At 37.0% G+C, this 20,100-nt stretch overlaps 1 protein-coding gene across 1 annotated transcript in view; it reads right to left on the bottom strand.

The window, feature by feature from the left end:
• The window catches only part of THSD7B (thrombospondin type 1 domain containing 7B), a 913,367-nt gene that overhangs the window by 269,942 nt on the left and 623,325 nt on the right, over positions 1-20,100 (bottom strand). The window contains exon 13 of the mRNA XM_019021646.4: positions 3,966-4,160. Coding sequence (XP_018877191.3) covers positions 3,966-4,160 — 195 coding nt within the window. The remainder of the gene's footprint in view (positions 1-3,965; positions 4,161-20,100) is intronic.

Here is a 20,100-nt window from a genome sequence, read left to right as displayed (position 1 = left end):
TTGTTCCTCACCCTCACCCCATGCCCCCACCTCTCTCTTGCCATATATTATTTATTTTTACTTGGTGAACGATTCCTCTTCTCTACCTCCCTTAAACTGATGGGGTTCCCCAAGGCAACATCTTAGGTTCATCTCTCTTCTGATCCTACAACTTCACCCATTTGAAGAGTGTTAATTATCATACATATTTCTTCAATTTTAAATGACTGTCTTCATCCAAGATTTCTTGCTCAACCTTCCAATCCATAGACTGAAAAATCTACAACTAAAGAACCAATCACACCCATTCTCTTTACATCACAATGTTTCTTTCTCCTGCGTATCTCAATTCTACCAATATCACCAAGTTAAAAGTTGGAATGCCCTGAATTATTCTGTTGAACCCCCTACATCTGATTAATGACAAAGGTATATCACTTCAAATGCATAAAGATTCATTGCATCAGTCCATTTGTTTCCATTCCAATGGGTGTCATCCATATTTAGCCCCAGCTGCAAATCTCCAGCTGAAATTACAGCAGATTCCTCCAAGATCTTGATGCCATCATACCTCACTACCTTCAATCTGTCCACCACATTGCAGTCAGAGCCAGCTTTCAAAGTACAAATCTGATCAAATCACTGGTCTACTGAAAACTCTGAAGTGGCTTACCATAGTACAGAATGAAATCCAGACTCCTCTCCTAGGGTCATCAAGGACCTATATGATTTGTGCCCATTTGTATCTGCCTCTAGCCTACATTGTACCACTCTGCCTCTAGCATGTTACGATACAGTCATAATGAGCCTCTTTCAGATCCTAGAAATTACTCATTTTGCTTCTGGCCTTTGTATGTTTACTCCAGAAATTTCCACAATTTCTACCCTCCTTCCTTAGGCTAGCTAACGCCTACTTCTCCTTCAGATCAAAACTCATGGGTTACTCCCTCCAGAAAACCATCCTTGAACATGGAAGAGTGGTTAGAGAAATGCAATGTTGCTGGCTTTGAAGATGGAGGGAGGGGAACATGAGCCAGGGACGTGCACAGCCTCTACAAGCTTGAAAATGAAAGGAAATAATTGTCCCCTGAAGCCTCCAGAAAGAAATGCAGCCTTACCAACATCTCATCTTTATTTAGATCTGTGAAACACTACAGATCTGTAAAATAATAAATCTGTGCTGCTTTAAGCCAGCAATGTTGTGTAATTTGTTACAACAATAGGATTTGTTTGAATACCACTCCCAATACCACAGCTACTATAGCAGAAGCTATACTGTAATTATCTCCAGTAAAAATCTCACCATATCTCCAATTAGATTGCAAGCTCTGTTAAGTTAGGATCATGTCTACTGATTCCCTTGTGGCCATTACCAAGGACTAGCACATATAAGTGGTAAACAAAAAAAATTCATTGAATAATTGAGAAAAGGAAGTTGTGAAAAAAAGAAAAAGATAAAGATAAAGGAGAAGGAGGAAGGAGAAAAAAGAGAAAGAGAGGGAGGAGGAGAAAAAAGAAAAATAATGTTCATCTACAAGGTGACCAGAAGTTATCAGCGAACAAATATTCTGTACAAATATATGCTGCCTCTATGTTTATGATATCCTTCTTAATTATATAGCATCACTGTTTGACGAAGGATTTAAGCAAGTTAATGCAGAAATGGTTGTCACAATAAGAAACAAATTATCAGTGATCCTTTACTTTGATTATATACTAATCAAAATCAGCATTAACCTTTGGATTCAGAACAAGTTAATATTAAAAATCAATCCCTAGTACAATTCTAAAGACTTTTTCTTCCTTAAGTCAGAATATGTAGTAGTTATCTAGTTATTATAAATAAATATTTATATATTATATCTCATATAATATATATAAAACCTGGACAGGTTTTCTATCTAATAAATGGAATATTTTTTGGCATTCTATAAACAATTGCTTTAAATACTATTGAGTCTAAAACCTGTGATGACATAGTTTGGGTACAACATACAGAACGCTCAGTGAATTAAAGCCTGTTACAAATGGACAAAAGAAAGTTAAATATCCTGTATGGCCCCATATTCAATGAAGTGGCTTGTATTTATGTTTATATGTTTCAGTGTGTGTGTTTGCATTAAAGAGAGAAAGAATCACATGGCTTTGGAGTTTGAGTACAAGACTTTCAGCAGCATTCATGTTAGAGATTGTTTATTGCATTTACTACCAAATTACTCAGAGATAACAAAATACAAGCATTAGTTTCATGACAATAAAAATAAGTCTTGAAAAGTGAAAATATTTCAATTCATTAGTGGGATTTTTTTCCAACAGTGATATTAAATGATTCATTTTACTGTTCTATTTTTTTTAAAAAAACTCATGTATTTCATGAAACTGCTAACTTGTTTTGGTGCCACGTAGACATAAAGATACACAAAGGTCAATTAGCCACCTGAAAGTACAGCAGTTAATAATTTAGTAAAGAAATTTCAAACAGTGTTTTAGTATGAGTAATTTTTAGAGTTTGCAGAAAAAATGTACAGCTATTCTTCAATATTTATATAAAAGGAACATTTTAAATAAAAGTCAAATTCATTAGAGTTTTAACAATTCATAACATAAATGGTGCTGGTTGTAAAATGAATAAATATCCTAGGATTTTCAATATTTTCCATTTTCATTATGTAGGTATAAACTATCATGAATAAACTTTCAAGAAAAAAGAAAAAAACTGGCCACTAATTAAAAACTTCCCTTTCCTCTACGGGAAATTCTCTCTCATCTCAAGTATATAAAGAGTTGCCAGAGTAATGGCTTCCGATGCGTTACGTTTGTACAGGCAAACAAAGTTTCATTCATTGGCCCCTGAACTTCAACTATTCCTGTCACATACATTCTATCTCATTGTGTTGTTTTTCTATGAGAAATTTGTTGTATCTTAGAAACAAGCAATGTTGCATAAAATCACGTGGCACAAATTTTTGTGGAAGATAGGGCATGAAGTACAGCATTTCTTGTTTGGTGTTCTGTTTATGGTTATGCATTTCACCTACACTTACAAATGGACTCCCAGTTTGTTTGCAGAAATCCTGTTAAAGGCTCTAGCAGATTACTTAAATAAATAACGGTGATTTAAATTCAAAACGTGATCAGGTAAGCAATGCATTCAGACAAAAGGGTCTCGAAACCAACAGAATTAGCCCTTCAACTGCTCATGAGAACAAATGGTCATCTGTGCTTAATTCTTCAATGTCAACACCAATTTCATTATCTCAGTGATTATTCTGGCATTTTCCTTTGGTTCTTCATTTTCTGCTTATACAAACACATAAGAAGTTAAGAGAAGTTGTGGCATATTTATCTAGGCACATAGTAAAATACACTATTGCATCAATTACTTGCATACTGCAGGCAAAAATTGCCCCAGGAATTCAATTAAACAATTAGTTGCTTTAATTCCCATTAAATTTTTGCAGCTGAAAACAGAGCTCATAATTAATAATATACCACAAAAGCAGAATCAGTATATGTAATTTGATTTTTGCCTTACACTAGTAAAATTTTAAAATGTCAAATTGCTTATAAGATAAAGGCAAAAGACAATGATGTCAGTTAGATCTGTTTTTGATAATCTTTCCAAACCAGTGATTGCCTTCAAGCTCACTGAGATCCTGGCATGATAGCACACGACAAACTTTGCCATTATCTACTCAAAAGAAGTTGGTGAATAAAATGCCTTTTATGACTACAAAGATTATAAAACTATATAGAGAGGAACTTGATAGCTATAAAACAGTTCACATCTTTCATTCATTTCACACACATTAATTGAGTACATGTTACGTACCAGGCATTGTTCTGAGTTTGAGGATATGTATTAACGAATGGAGAGAGAGGAAGAGACCTGATGCAAATTCCTGTCCTTTGGACCTCATATTCTATACAAAAGATCCAGAGATGTTCAGCTTGCCTGATGCTAAAGAGTAAAATGCACACTATACCTGTGAGCTGTCGCCGCCTACTTTTTGTGGCTTCACAGTTCGTGGAGCAGGGCGTAAACTTGGACCAAGCAGTGAAGGTGCAGTCTTCTCGACATGGGACCGTGCATTCTTGCACAAGGGGAGGCATGCCGTTTGTCTGCTTGAGGCATTCCATCATTTCTGCTGACCGGTTGTCATCAGAGATGCATGAGACAGCTGAAAAAAAGCATGAATTCTTTTGTTATTATTTTGATTAAATCAGTCAGCTGCTGGTTCTTTGACAAGTCAGCAGAATCCCCCAATGTTTAAAAACTTGGGTTTCACAAATGGTGCAAACGGTGTTCAACATAGCTAACCTTATTTCTCTCTGGAAATTAAATTTTTATTGTTGCCATTGGAGGTATTTGAGGATTTAATTGGTTTCATTATTAATCCAAACCCTGCATTGACAGCAACCAAAATAACTTCCAGTAATTTATTGTACTTCCTGCTCCTCAGCATCTAATCTCTAGAGATGATATAAAACTAAGAAACGGAAACTATAAGAGTGAGATAACACAAAAAGGACGAAACCACTTTTAAAAAATCACATAGACTTCTCCTAGATGTCATTTTTTTTTTTTTTTGCTTGTTTAGATGGCACTTACAGAAGTAGACCTACGCAGTCAATATTTTTAAAGGAATTTCTGCTGTCTGTAAATAAACATTTTTCTCCTTATTAATTTTTAGGGACCAGTTAAAATTTTTATTTTTTTCAAGCACAAGCATAATCTATTCAGATCATTTCCATTGCAAATATATTTTATGTTTTAAATTTTATTTTTCCATAAGTTATTGGGGTACAGGTGGTATTTGGTTACATAAATTCTTTAGTGGAGATGTGTGAGAACCTGGTACACCCATCACCTGAGCAGTGTACACTGCACCATATTTGTTGTCTTTTATCCCTCACCCCCCTCCCACTGTTCCCACCAAGTCCCCAAAGTTCATTGTATCATTCTTACGCCTTTGCATCCTCATAGCTTAGCTCCCACATATCAGTGAGAGCATACGATATTTGGTTTTGCATTCCTGAGTTACTTCACTCAGAATAATGGCCTCTAATCTCATCCAGGTCACTGCAAATGCTGTTAATTCATTCCTTTTTACGGTTGAGTAATATTCCATCATATATATAATATATATATACACTATATATGATCATATATATGATCATTATATATGATCATATATATGATCATATATATAATATATATACTATATATGATCATATATATGATCATATATAGTATGTGTGTGTATATAGTATGTGTGTATATATATAGTGTGTGTATATAAATATATAGTATGTGTGTGTATATATATTGTGTGTGTGTATAAACATATATATGTGTGTGTATATATATGTGTGTATATATATGTGTATATATATGTGTATATATATGTGTGTATATATATATGTGTATATATATATGTGTGTATATATATGTGTATATATATATGTGTGTATATATATGTGTATATATATATGTGTGTATATATATGTGTATATATATATGTGTGTATATATATGTGTGTATATATATATGTGTGTATATATATATATATATATATATATATATCAATCAGAGTTTCTTTATCCACTCATTGATTGATGGGCATTTGGGTGGGTTCCACGATTTTCCTATTGTGACTTGTGCTGCTATAAACATGCATGTGCAAGTATCTTTTCTGAATAATGACTTCTTTTCCTCTGGGTAGATACCGAGTAGTGGGACTGATGGATCAAATGGTAATTCTACTTTTAGTTCTTTATAGCTTTTTTAGTTCTTTATAGCTTTTCAAAATTTCTCTCACACACTTTTTCAACTAGGAACTCTCTAGTCATTCCTTAAAATAATAATCGTGAGGTAACACATTCCTAAAATTTTGCTTAAATTTTTACTGAATTCTCTGGACTAATGCTATTTATTTTGTTTTATTTTATTTATGAATGAATGCACAATATTTTGGTTCATCTTTTTTCACTCTGGTTAATTATAGACTCTCAAAGAATATACATTTATATTCTCTAGATCAACATTTCTCAACCTTGGCACTACTGAAAATTTAGATTGGACAGTTTTTTTTGTGGGTGTGTAAATAGGTGTTGTGCATGGTGAGATATGTAGCAGCATCTCTGGCCTCTACCCATTAGATGCCAGTAGCATCCACCCCTCTTAAGTGGTAACAGTCAAAACTCTCTCCAGGCATTGCCAAATGTTCCCTTGGGGGCAAAACTGCCGCAGTTGAAAACACCTCTTCTAATTCCTAACCATGGATGTATATGAGAATACACAGATTCCATGGTACCACTTCAGATCTTCCATATCAACATCTCTGGGTGAGAAACCAGGGAATATCTTTGTGTTTAAATGGCTCACATAATTCTGGTCTACCCTGTCTACCGACTACCCATATTTGGCATGATGCCTTAGACACGCTGTATGTTAATGGATATTTGCTGAATTCATCATTCTAAAGAAATCATAGTTTAGGATCACTTTTTTACAGTTCTTTAAAATCTGCTATGTGAAAGGAACAAAAAGACCACAGCTTAGGATCATGTTGTTAAAAACTTTTTATATAAAATTCTCTTATGTAGGGTAAGTGTACATATGGGCTCCTTTCAGATGCCCATTCTTCTTATATTCTGAATTCAGTTCTTTATTCTGAGCACATCAGATAATATGTCTGTCTGAACACCATAAATCTATCTTTTTTTATTTTTATTTTTTTTTAGAACTGGTGAAAGCCAAACCCATCTAATGCTTTAGAACCAAGGAATTAGCTAAGATGACAATGGATGCACACACAATACTTTCCAGTTTGTACATCTGCTCTGTGGCAGGTGGAGCTATTCATTCATTCTGAATATTTTTTGTTTTTGTTTTTATCCACGTCGCAGGAACAAAATCCATCACACATCAAGCCAACATCACCTGCATTTTCTTTGTTGGGAATATTACAGCCATTAATGATGAATACAGCAAGACATTTTATCTCAAGTAGGGTACAAGCAAATGTTATTTGAATTGCTTGTTTAGATAACCAATTTAGAGTTAATTTAGAGAACTTTTATCTTGCCAAGTTAATTTTTTTTTCCAAAATGACAATGCACTGAATAACATGAAGACACATTTTAAATACTTTCAAAAAGCATTGCTATGTGAAATTTAAACCTTTTTTTTTTTTTTTTGAGATGGAGTTTCGCTTCACTGCACAGGCTAGAGTGCAGTGATGCGATCTCAGCTCACTGCAACCTCCGCCTGCTGGGTTCACACAATTCTCATGCCTCAGCCTCCAGAGTAGCTGGGAATACAACTGTCCACCATGCCTGGCTAATTTTTTGGTATTTTTAGTAGAGATGGGGTTTCATCATGTTGGCCAGGCTGGTCTCAAACTCTTGACCTCAAGTGATCTGCCCACCTCGACCTCCCAAAGTGCTGGGACTACAGGTGTGAGCCACTATGTGCTTGATGTATATAAATAACATTTTTTCAATTATAATAAATTATTTTAGAATATTTTATTCACATTTCTTTTGAATATGCTTATAATTTAAAAGCTATGATAAACCAAATTGAATGATGTTTTCAAGTTCTAGAAACTATCTAAATTAGAATACACTGCATTTACAGAGATCTATATTGAACTTTTCAAATTAATAAAGGAAAGCATAAGAAATTAAGAAAGAATAGCTATAGAATAGGGTGGAATTCACATATATTGTAGTCAAATGGCAATAATTGAAAATTTGAAGTCTAAACAAGGAGCTATCTGAACTAAGATATTTAATTCTTCATGCCCTAGTATTTTCATCTTTAAAATGAGTATCACAAGACTATAACAAAGTCTAGTGAGAATTCTTAAGACAATGTCTCACACTAAGGAGCTTGATAAATGCTATTAATTATTACTATCCTTTATATTTGTTTTTAAATAAAGTAGGCTGATCATTCTCCAAGCAAGTATATGTACACACGTTCTCCTCACCATGCCTCATTTGTTTCTTGGTCATCCTTAGTATGTGAAGAATAAAGGTAAGGAGAAAGCATTTTTGCATCTTCGCCAGATTTGGTGCTAGATTTGTAAGCATCAGTAATGAACCAATAGCTAAGATATGGTGAAGACACATTCACTGAATTAACAGGGCTGTGTAGAGCAAATCAGTTTGTTTTTCTTTATAAATTGGTATTGTAAAGTAGTTTAATGGAGGCATGTGGGTTTTCTAAATGCCACCAAATGCACGCAAAGTTAGGACATGATGTTTGACAGCACCCACATTAGCTTGAAAACCACAGCTCTCTTAATGGTAACCCAAGGATGAAGGCCATTGAAAAACTGCAGAGTTGAAGAAAAAAAGAAAGAAAGAAAGAAAAAACTCAGCAGCTACAGATCATGCAATCATCAGTTCAGACCAGGAATTAGTTTTCAGGTGTCTACTAGTTCAGAATTCTAATTTATTTTCAAGTGTGAAAAGATCACTGGAAATGAAAACACTAAAAAGTTAAATGAAACATTTCCTTGTTGGGAATGTTCTAGTATAAAAGCAATCATTTTATTCATAAACATTAATTGAATTACTGTGTATTGAATTATACTAGAGGGTATGAAAATACTAAAGAAATAGCAAGTAGGAAGGCTGCAGGACTGGAAAATCAGCAAAGCACACAAAACAAACACACAAAGGAAATTAGAAAAGAAGACAATTAAGCATAAATGGGGATAATAAGTAACCACAGGTACAACCCAATTCAGAGGCCCCTTCCGTTGCACAACTCCTGGGGAAAGAGAGTTTAAAAACATATTAATTATACATTACCTACAATATAATTCTGGGGCCAATATTAAAGATATATAGTGCCCTTAAATCAGAGAACATTTCTGAGGATTAAATCAGAAGTAGAAATCTACAGATAAAACTATAGGCTTTAAGATCCCACTCCTGCTGGCCAAGGCTGAAGCACTGGGACTACTTCTTCCTCACTGTGCTAACTCTTTGGCATGTCAGCGGTTTCCCCTAAGCCATTCAACTGGGGGTCTGAGGACTGCCCCACCACTTCCATCAGGGCTGGCAAATGCACCTGCCACTAGTGGGCCTGAATACAGGCTTGCACTATCTAGCTCCACCTACCTTCTTCCCCTGCTCCAGGACACAGCACCGGATCCAGGCCCCTGGGGTTCCATGGCCCAATCCACCATGTGAGACATCCGAGCACTTCTCCCAGGAAAGAGAGGTTGGGCATAAATCCTACCACTATCACTGCAGCTGGCTCTAACCTGCAAAAGCCACCTACTGGTCTGGAGGCCAGCCCACACAGCCCATTACAACAATTCCTAACACAAAAATCACAGTGATAAGGAAGAAGAAAAGCTTCTCATGACCACTGCCATCCCTCATTGCGTATGCCACCCCAGCTGCCCAAGAGGTCATCAGCCTGCTCATCCACCCAGTGTACCACTACTACAACTGCATTCAAGGAAGCTACCACACTAAAGCTATTTATAGCCAGGGAAATCATAGAGTCTTTGCCACTACATGTACCCAGAAGCAAAGCCAAATGACCCTACCCAACTATCATAGCAATATCTTCAGGAAAAAGTGCTCCTCCCAATAAAAGTAAATTCACAAATAAGAAGCTACTGTTGCTCTAGATGCGCAGAAATCAATGCAGACACACAAAAAGCATGGCAAAAAAAAAAAAAACAAGGTATTACACCACCCTCAAAGAAACATAGTAATCCTCCACCAGCAATAGATGCTAGCTAAAAAGAAATTCTCAAAATGCCAGATAATCAAAAGTACATGTTTTAGAGAAGCCCAATGCAAGAGATGCAAAAGAAATCAGAAAAGCAATTTAGGATATGAATGACAAATCTAAGACAAAAAAATTAGAAAATCAATTTAGGATATGAATGGAAAAATTATCAAGGTGAGAGATATATTTATTTAAAATAACAGAAATAATAGATCTGAAAAGTTCATTGAAGAAATTTCAAAATACATTAAAAATGTTAATAGTAGATTAGACCCAGTAAAAGATCTCAGGACCTGAAGACACATCATTTGAAATAATCTAGTCAGACAAAAATAAAGAGAAAAGAATATAAATAATGAACAAAGCATTTAAGATGTTTGGAACTATGTAAACTGAATGAACTTAAGAATTATCAGTATTTCTGAGGGAGAAGAAAAATAAAGAAGTTTAGAAACCTTATTTAAGGAAATAATTGATGAAAACATCCTTATTCTAGATAGTGATTTAGATATCCAGATACAGAAGGCCCATCAATCCTCAAATACACTGCAAAAAAAGAAAAAAATCACCCTGATAATATCATCATCAGACTGTCTAAAGTCAAAAAGAAGAAAAGAATTTTTAAAGCAGCAAGATAAAAGTGCCTAGTCATCTTTAAAGGAAACTCCATCAGACTAACAGCAGATTTCTCAGCAGAATACTCACAGGCCAGAAGATAATGGGAAGGCGTTTAAAAACTGCTGAAAGAGGCTGAGTGTTATGCCTCATGCCTGTAATCCCAGCACTTTCGGAGGCCAAGTCTGGGAGATCATTCAAGGTCAGGAGTTCGAGACCAGCTTGGCCAACATGGTGAAACCCCATCTCTACTAAAAATACAAAAATTAGCCAGGCGTGGTAGCACGTACCTGTAATCCCAGCTATTCAAGGGGCTGAGGTAGGAAAATCGCTTGAATCCAGGAGGCGGATGCTGCAGTGAGCCAAGGTCACACCACTGCACTCCAACCTGGGCAACAGAGCAAGACTTTGTGTTTAAAAAAAAAAAAAAGGGGGGGAGGAGCCAAGATGGCTGAATAGGAACAGCTCTGGTCTACAGCTCCCAGCGTGAGCGACGCAGAAGACGGGTGATTTCTGCATTTCCATCTGAGGTACTGGGTTCATCTCACTGGGGAGTGCCAGACAGTGGGCGCAGGTCAGTGGGTGCGCACACCGTGTGCGAGCCGAAGCAGGGCGAGGCATTGCCTCACCTGGGAAGTGCAAGGGGTCAGGGAGTTCCCTTTCCAAGTCAAAGAAAGAGGTGACGGACGCACCTGGAAAATTGGGTCACTCCCACCCGAATATTGCGCCTTTCGGACTGGCTTAAAAAACGGCGCACCACGAGATTATATCCCGCACCCGGCTTCGAGGGTCCTACGCCCATGGAGTCTCGCTGATTGCTAGCACAGCAGTCTGAGATCAAACTGCAAGGTGGCAGCAAGGCTGGGGGAGGGGCGCCCGCCATTGCCCAGGCTTGATTAGGTAAACAAAGCAGCCCTGAAGCTCGAACTGGGTGGAGCCCACCACAGCTCAAGGAGGCCTGCCTGCCTCTATAGGCTCCACCTCTGGGGGCAGGGCACAGACAAACAAAAAGACAGCAGTAACCTCTGCAGACTTAAATGTCCCTGTCTGACAGCTTTGAAGAGAGCAGTGGTTCTCCCAGCATGCAGCTGCAGATCTGAGAATGGGCAGACCGCCTCCTCAAGTGGGTCCCTGACCCCTGCCCCCGAGCAGCCTAACTGGGAGGCACCCCCCAGCAGGGGCATACTGACACCTCACACGGCAGGGTATTCCAACAGACCTGCAGCTGAGGGTCCTGTCTGTTAGAAGGAAAACTAACAAACAGAAAGGACATCCACACCGAAAACCCATCTGTACATCATCATCAAAGACCAAAAGTAGATAAAACCACAAAGATCGGGAAAAAACAGAACAGAAAAACTGGAAACTCTAAAACGCAGAGCGCCTCTCCTCCTCCAAAGGAACGCAGTTCCTCACCAGCAACGGAACAAAGCTGGATGGAGAATGACTTGGACGAGCTGAGAGAAGAAGGCTTCAGACAATCAAATTATTCTGAGCTACGGGAGGACATTCAAACCAAAGGCAAAGAAGTTGAAAACTTTGAAAAAAATTTAGAAGAATGTATAACTAGAATAACCAATACAGAGAAGTGCTTAAAGGAGCTGATGGAGCTGAAAACCAAGGCTCGAGAACTACGTGAAAAATGCAGAAGCCTCAGGAGCCGATGTGATCAACTGGAATAAAGGGTATCAGCAATGGAAGATGAAATGAATGAAATGAAGTGAGAAGGGAAGTTTAGAGAAAAAAGAATAAAAAGAAATGAGCAAAACCTCCAAGAAATATGGGACTATGTGAAAAGACCAAATCTACGTCTGACTGGTGTACCTGAAAGTGATGGGGAGAATGGAACCAAGTTGGAAAACACTCTGCAGGATATTATCCAGGAGAACTTCCCCAATCTAGCAAGGCAGGCCAACGTTCAGATTCAGGAAATCCAGAGAACGCCACAAAGATACTCCTCGAGAAGAGCAACTCCAAGACACATAATTGTCAGATTCACCAAAGTTGAAATGAAGCAAAAAATGTTAAGGGCAGCCAGAGAGAAAGGTCGGGTTACCTTCAAAGGGAAGCCCATCAGACTAACAGCGGATCTCTCGGCAGAAACCCTACAAGCCAGAAGAGATTGGGGGCCAATATTCAACATTCTTAAAGACAAGAATTTTCAACCCAGAATTTCATATCCAGCCAAACTAAGCTTCCTAAGTGAAGGAGAAATAAAATCCTTTACAGACAAACAAATGCTGAGAGATTTTGTCACCACCAGGCCTGCCCTAAAAGAGCTCCTGAAGGAAGCGCTAAACATGGAAAGGAACAATCGGTACCAGCCGCTGCAAAATCATGCCAAAATATAAACACCATCGAGACTAGGAATAAACTGCATCAACTAACGAGCAAAATCACCAGCTAACATCATAATGACAGGATCAAATTCACACATAACAATATTAACTTTAAATGTAAATGGACTAAGTGCTCCAATTAAAAGACACAGACTGGCAAATTGGATAAAGAGTCAAGACCCATCAGTGTGCTGTATTCAGGAAACCCATCTCACGTGCAGAGACACACATAGGCTCAAAATAAAAGGATGGAGGAAGATCTACCAAGCAAATGGAAAAGAAAAAAAGGCAGGGGTTGCAATCCTAGTCTCTGATAAAACAGACTTTAAACCAACAAAGATCAAAAGAGACAAAGAAGGCCATTACATAATGGTAAAGGGATCAATTCAACAAGAAGAGCTAACTATCCTAAATATATATGCACCCAATACAGGAGCACCCAGATTCAGAAAGCAAGTCCTGAGTGACCTACAAAGAGACTTAGACTCCCACACATTAATAATGGGAGACTTTAACACCCCACTGTCAACATTAGACAGATCAACGAGACAGAAAGTCAACAAGGATACCCAGGAATTGAACTCAGCTCTGCACCAAGTGTACCTAATAGACATCTACAGAACTCTCCACCCCAAATCAACAGAATATACATTTTTTTCAGCACCACACCACACCTATTCCAAAATTGACCACATACTTGGAAGTAAAGCTCTCCTCAGCAAATGTAAAAGAACAGAGATTATAACAAACTATCTCTCAGATCACAGTGCAATCAAACTAGAACTCAGGATTAAGAATCTCACTCAAAACCGCTCAACTACATGGAAACTGAACAACCTGCTCCTGAATGACTACTGGATACATAACAAAATGAAGGCAGAAATAAAGATGTTCTTTGAAACTAACGAGAACAAAGACACAACATACCAGAATCTCTGGGACGCCTTCAAAGCAGTGTGTAGAGGGAAATTTATAGCACTAAATGCCCACAAGAGAAAGCAGGAAAGATCCAAAACTGACACCCTAACATCATAATTAAAAGAACTAGAAAAGCAAGAGCAAACACATTCAAAAGCTAGCAGAAGGCAAGAAATAACTAAAATCAGAGCAGAACTGAAGGAAATAGAGACACAAAAAACCCTTCAAAAAATTAATGAATCCAGGAGCTGGTTTTATGAAAGGATCAACAAAATTGATAGACCGCTAGCAAGACTAATAAAGAAAAAAAGAGAGAAGAATCAAATAAACACAATAAAAAATGATAAAGAGGATATCACCACCGATCCCACAGAAATACAAACTACCATCAGAGAATACTACAAACACCTCTACGCAAATAAACTAGAAAATCTAGAAGAAATGGATAAATTCCTGGACACATACACTCTCCCAAGACTAAACCAGGAAGAAGTTGAATCTCTGAATAGACCAATAACAGGAGCTGAAATTGTGGCAATAATCAATAGTTTACCAACCAAAAAGAGTCCAGGACCAGATGGATTCACAGCCAAATTCTATCAGAGGTACAAGGAGGAACTGGTACCATTCCTTCTGAAACTATTCCAATCAATAGAAAAAGAGGGAATCCTCCCTAACTCATTTTATGAGGCCAGCATCATTCTGATACCAAAGCTGGGCAGAGACACAACCAAAAAAGAGAATTTTAGACCAATATCCTTGATGAACATTGATGCAAAAATCCTCAATAAAATACTGGCAAAACGAATCCAGCAGCACATCAAAAAGCTTATCCACCATGATCAAGTGGGCTTCATCCCTGGGATGCAAGGCTGGTTCAATATACGAAAATCAATAAATGTAATCCAGCATATAAACAGAGCCAAAGACAAAAACCACATGATTATCTCAATAGATGCAGAAAAAGCCTTTGACAAAATTCAACAACCCTTCATGCTAAAAACTCTCAATAAATTAGGTATTGATGGGATGTATTTCAAAATAATAAGAGCTATCTATGACAAACCCACAGCCAATATCATACTGGATGGGCAAAACCTGGAAGCATTCCCTTTGAAAACTGGCACAAGACAGGGATGCCCTCTCTCACCACTCCTATTCAACATAGTGTTGGAAGTTCTGGCTAGGGCAATCAGGCAGGAGAAGGAAATAAAGGGCATTCAATTAGGAAAAGAGGAAGTCAAATTGTCCCTGTCTGCAGACGACATGATTGTATATCTAGAAAACCCCATTGTCTCAGCCCAAAATCTCCTTAAGCTGATAAGCAACTTCAGCAAAGTCTCAGGATACAAAATCAATGTACAAAAATCACAAGCATTCTTATACACCAATAACAGACAAACAGAGAGCCAAATCATGAGTGAACTTCCATTCACAATTGCTTCAAAGACAATAAAATACCTAGGAATCCAACTTACAAGGGATGTGAAGGACCTCTTCAAGGAGAACTACAAACCACTGCTCAAGGAAATAAAAGAGGATACAAACAAATGGAAGAACATGCCATGCTCATGGGTAGGAAGAATCAATATCGTGAAAATGGCCATACTACCCAAGGTCATTTACAGATTCAATGCCATCCCCATCAAGCTACCAATGACTTTCTTCACAGAATTGGAAAAAACTACTTTCAAGTTCATATGGAACCAAAAAAGCGCCCGCATCGCCAAGGCAATCCTAAGTGAAAAGAACAAAGCGGGAGGCATCACACTACCTGACTTCAAACTATACTGCAAGGCTATAGTAACCAAAACAGCATGGTACTGGTACCAAAACAGAGATATAGATCAATGGAACAGAACAGAGCCCTCAGAAATAACGCCGCATATCTACAACTATCTGATCTTTGACAAACCTGAGAAAAACAAGCAATGGGGAAAGGATTCCCTATTTAATAAATGGTGCTGGGAAAACTGACTAGCCATATGTAGAAAGCTGAAACTGGATCCCTTCCTTACACCTTATACAAAAATCAATTCAAGATGGATTAAAGGCTTAAACCTTAGACCTAAAACCATAAAAACCCTAGAAGAAAACCTAGGCATTACCATTCAGGACATAGGCATGGGCAAGGACTTCATGTCTAAAACACCTTCATGTCTAAAACACCAAAAGCAATGGCAACAAAAGCCAAAATTGACAAATGGGATCTAATTAAAGAGCTTCTGCACAGCAAAAGAAACTACCATCAGAGTGAACAGGCAACCTACAAAATGGGAGAAAATTTTTGCAACCTACTCATCTGACAAAGGGCTAATATCCAGAATCTACAATGAACTCAAACAAATTTACAAGAAAAAAACAAACAACCCCATCAAAAAGTGGGCGAAGGATATGAACAGACACTTCTCAAAAGAAGACATTTATGCAGCCAAAAAACACATGAAAAAATGCTCATCGTCACTGGCCATCAGAGAAATGCAAATCAAAACCACAATGAGATACCATCTCACACCAGTTAGAATGGCAATCATTAAAAAGTCAGGAAACAACAGGTGCTGGAGAGGATGTGGAGAAATAGGAACACTTTTACACTGTTGGTGGGACTGTAAACTAGTTCAACCATTGTGGAAGACAGTGTGGTGATTCCTCAGGGATCTAGAACTAGAAATACCATTTGACCCAGCCATCCCATTACTGGGTATATACACAAAGGAGTATAAATCATGCTGCTATAAAGACACATGCACACGTATGTTTATTGCGGCACTATTCACAATAGCAAAGACTTGGAACCAACCCAAATGTCCAACAATGATAGACTGGATTAAGAAAATGTGGCACATATACACCATGGAATACTATGCAGCCATAAAAAAGGATGAGTTCATGTCCTTTGTAGGGACATGGATGAAATTGGAAATCATCATTCTCAGTAAACTATCGCAAGGACAAAAAACCAAGCACCACATATTCTCACTCATAGGTGGGAATTGAACAATGAGATCACATGGACATAGGAAGGGGAATATCACACTCTGGGGACTGTGGTGGGGTGGTGGGAAGGGGGAGGGATAACATTGGGAGATATACCTAATGCTAGATGATGAGTTGGTGGCTGCAGCGCACCAGCATGGCACATGTATACATATGTAACTAACCTGCACAATGTGCACATGTACCCTAAAACTTAAAGTATAATAAAAAAAATATAAAAAAAAAAAAGCTGGAAGAAAAAACCTGCAGCCAAGAATTTTATATCTAGTAAGATCAAGCTTCATAAATAGAGAAAAATAAAGTCTTTCCCAAATAAGCAAATGTTGAGGAAACTTGTTACTGTCAGACTGGTTCTACAAAAAATCTTTAGGATTTTTAGGAATCTTTAGGATTCCTGAACATGGAAATGAAAGGTTGATATTTACCACCATAAAAACATAAAAAGTATAAAACACACAGGTCTTATAAAATAATCACACAAAGAAGGAAGAGAAAGGAATCTAATGGCAACACAACAGAATTTCACCTAAAGACAATTTCACCTAAAGACAAATATGACAGGAGCAAAACCTCACATGTAAGTATTAACTTGAATGTAAATAGATTAAATTTACATTCCTTTTTAAAAGACATAGATGGATTAAATTTATGCTCCTCCTAAAATATATAGATAAGCAGAATGAGAAAAAGAAAAGATGATCCAACCATATATTGCTTATAAAAAACTAACTTTCTCTCTAAAGACACATATGGACAGAAAGAAAAGAGGTGGAAAAAGATATTCCATGCAAACAGAAACCAAAAGGGAGCAGAGTAGCTATATCAGATAAAATAGACTTTAAATAAAAAACAGTTTATGAAAAGACAAAAATGATCACTATACAATGACAAAAGGATCAGTTCAGTAAGAGGATATAACAATTCTAAATATATATGTACCCAACACCGGAACACCCAGATTCATAAAATAAATATTACTAGAACTCCAGAAAGAAAGAGACAGCAATACAATAATAGTAGGGGATTTAAACATCCTACTCACAGCATTAGACAGATCATTAAGACAGAAAAGCAACAAAAAACAATGGATGTGAATTGGACTTTAGACTAAATGAACCTAGCAGATATTTACCGAACATTCTACCTAAATGCACCAAATGCAGAATATGCATTCTTACCAGCACATGGAACATTCTCTAGGACAGACCACACCGTAGGCTGAAAACAAGCCTCAACAAATTTTTAGAAATCGAAATCATATCAAGTATCTTCTCAAGCCATAGCAGAATAAAACTAAAAAGGGGTGGTAACAAGAGGAACTTTGGAAACTATACAAATACTTGGCAATTAAACAACATATTCCTAAACGATCCTGGGTCAAGGAAGAAATTAAGATAGAAACTTAAACCATTTTTGAAACAAATAAAAATGGAAGCACAACATACCAAAACTTGTTGGGTACAGCAAAAGTAGTGCTAAGAAAGAAGTCTGTAGCATAAAATGCCCACATCAAGAAAGTATAAAGATCACAAATTTTAAAGCTAATATTCCATCTCAAGGAACTAGAAAAGCAAGAATAAACCAAACCTAATGTTAACAGAAGAAAAGAAATAAAAAGATCAGAGCAGAACTAAATAAAAGTAGCATGCAAAAGATTAACACAAAAAGAAGTTGGTTTTTTTTTTTTTTTGAGACCGAATGTCACTCTGTTGTCCAGTCTGGAGTACAGTGGCATGATCTCAGCTCACCACAACCTCTGCCTCCTGGGTTCAAGTGATTCTCCTGCCTCAGCCTCCCAATAGATGGGAATACAGGCACGTGCTACCATGCCCGGCTAATTTTTGTATTTTTAGTAGAGAGAGGGTTTCACCATGTTGGCCAGGCTGGTCTCGAATCCCTGATCCTTGTGATCTGCCTGCCTTGGCCTCCCAAAATGCTGGGATTACAGGCATGAGCCACCGCACCTGGCCTGTTCTTTAAAAAGATTAAAAAAAAATTGATAAACCACTAGCTGAACAAACCAAGAAGAAAGAAGATCCAAATAAACATAATCAGAAATGAAAAAAGGGACATAACAACTGATACCATAGAAATACAAAAGATCAACAGAGACTATTAAGAAAAAACTATACGCTCACAAACGAGAAAACTGAGAGAAAATGGATTAATTCCTGAAACATACAACCTCCCAAAATGAAACCAAGAACAAACAGAAATCCTGAACAGACTAATAAGAAATAGTGAGTTTGAAGCAGTAATATAAAGTCTCTCAACAACAACAAAAAGCCCAGGATCAGATGGATTCACAGATGAGTTTCACCAAACATATGAAGAACTGATATTAATCCTCCTGAATACAACAACAACAACACACACACACACACACCCCATACCACACTACAAATATCCCTGGTGAACATAGATTCAAAAATCCTCATCAAAATGCAAGCAAATGAAATCCAATATCACATCAAAAAATACACCATGATCAAGTGGGTTTCTTGCTAGGGATGCAAAAATGGTTCAACATATGCAAATCAACAAATGTAATACAGCACATAAAGAGAATTTAAGACAAAAACTACTTGATCATCTCAATAGACAGAAATAACATTTGATAAATCCAGCATCCCTTCATAATAAAAACTCGCAACACATTAGGCACAGATGGAACATACCTCAAAATAATAAAGACCATGTATGACAAACTGAGAGCTAACATCATACTAAATGGAGAAAAGTTAAAAGCATTTCCTCTAAGAACTAGAACAAGACAAGGATATCCACTTTTACTACTTTTATTCGATGTAGTACTGGAAGTCCTAGCCAGAGAAACCAGGCAAGAGAAAAAAATGAAAGGCATCCAAATTGAAAAAGATGTCAAATTGTTTCTCTTTGCAGATGACATGATTTTATATTTATGTTTTATATTTCAAAAAACATAAAGATTTAAAAAACTTAGATCTGATATATAAATCTAATGAGTTATAGAATATAAAATCCATATACAGAAATCAGTAGCATTTCTATATACCAATAATGAACTAGCTGAAACATAATCAAGAAGGCAATCCTATTTATAATTCCTACAAAAAAATCTAAAAATAAATTTAACCAAGGAGGTGAACTAACTCTATAAGAAAAACTATAAAACAATGATGAAAGAAACTGAAGAGAACACAAATGGAAAGACATCCCACGCTCATGACCAAAAGAATTAATATTGTAAGAATGACCACACTACCCAAAGCAATCTGCTGATTCAGTGCAATCCCTATCAAAATACCAATGTCGTTTTTTTCACAGAAATAGAAAGGGTAATCCTAAAATTTGTGTGGAGCTCAAAAGAGCCAGTTTAGCTGAAGCAATCCTGAGCAAAAAGAACAAAGCTGGAGGCATCGCACTACCTGACTTCAAAACCCCAAACATCATCTCATTGGTATAAAAACAGAAACACACACTAATGAAACAGAATAGAGAATCTAG

Source organism: Gorilla gorilla, chromosome 11 (assembly GCF_029281585.2).
Source record: "Gorilla gorilla gorilla isolate KB3781 chromosome 11, NHGRI_mGorGor1-v2.1_pri, whole genome shotgun sequence".
Lineage (NCBI taxonomy): Eukaryota > Metazoa > Chordata > Mammalia > Primates > Hominidae > Gorilla > Gorilla gorilla.
The sequence above is the reverse complement of the archived record's forward strand: the minus strand, read 5'-3'. Positions and strand labels throughout refer to the sequence as shown.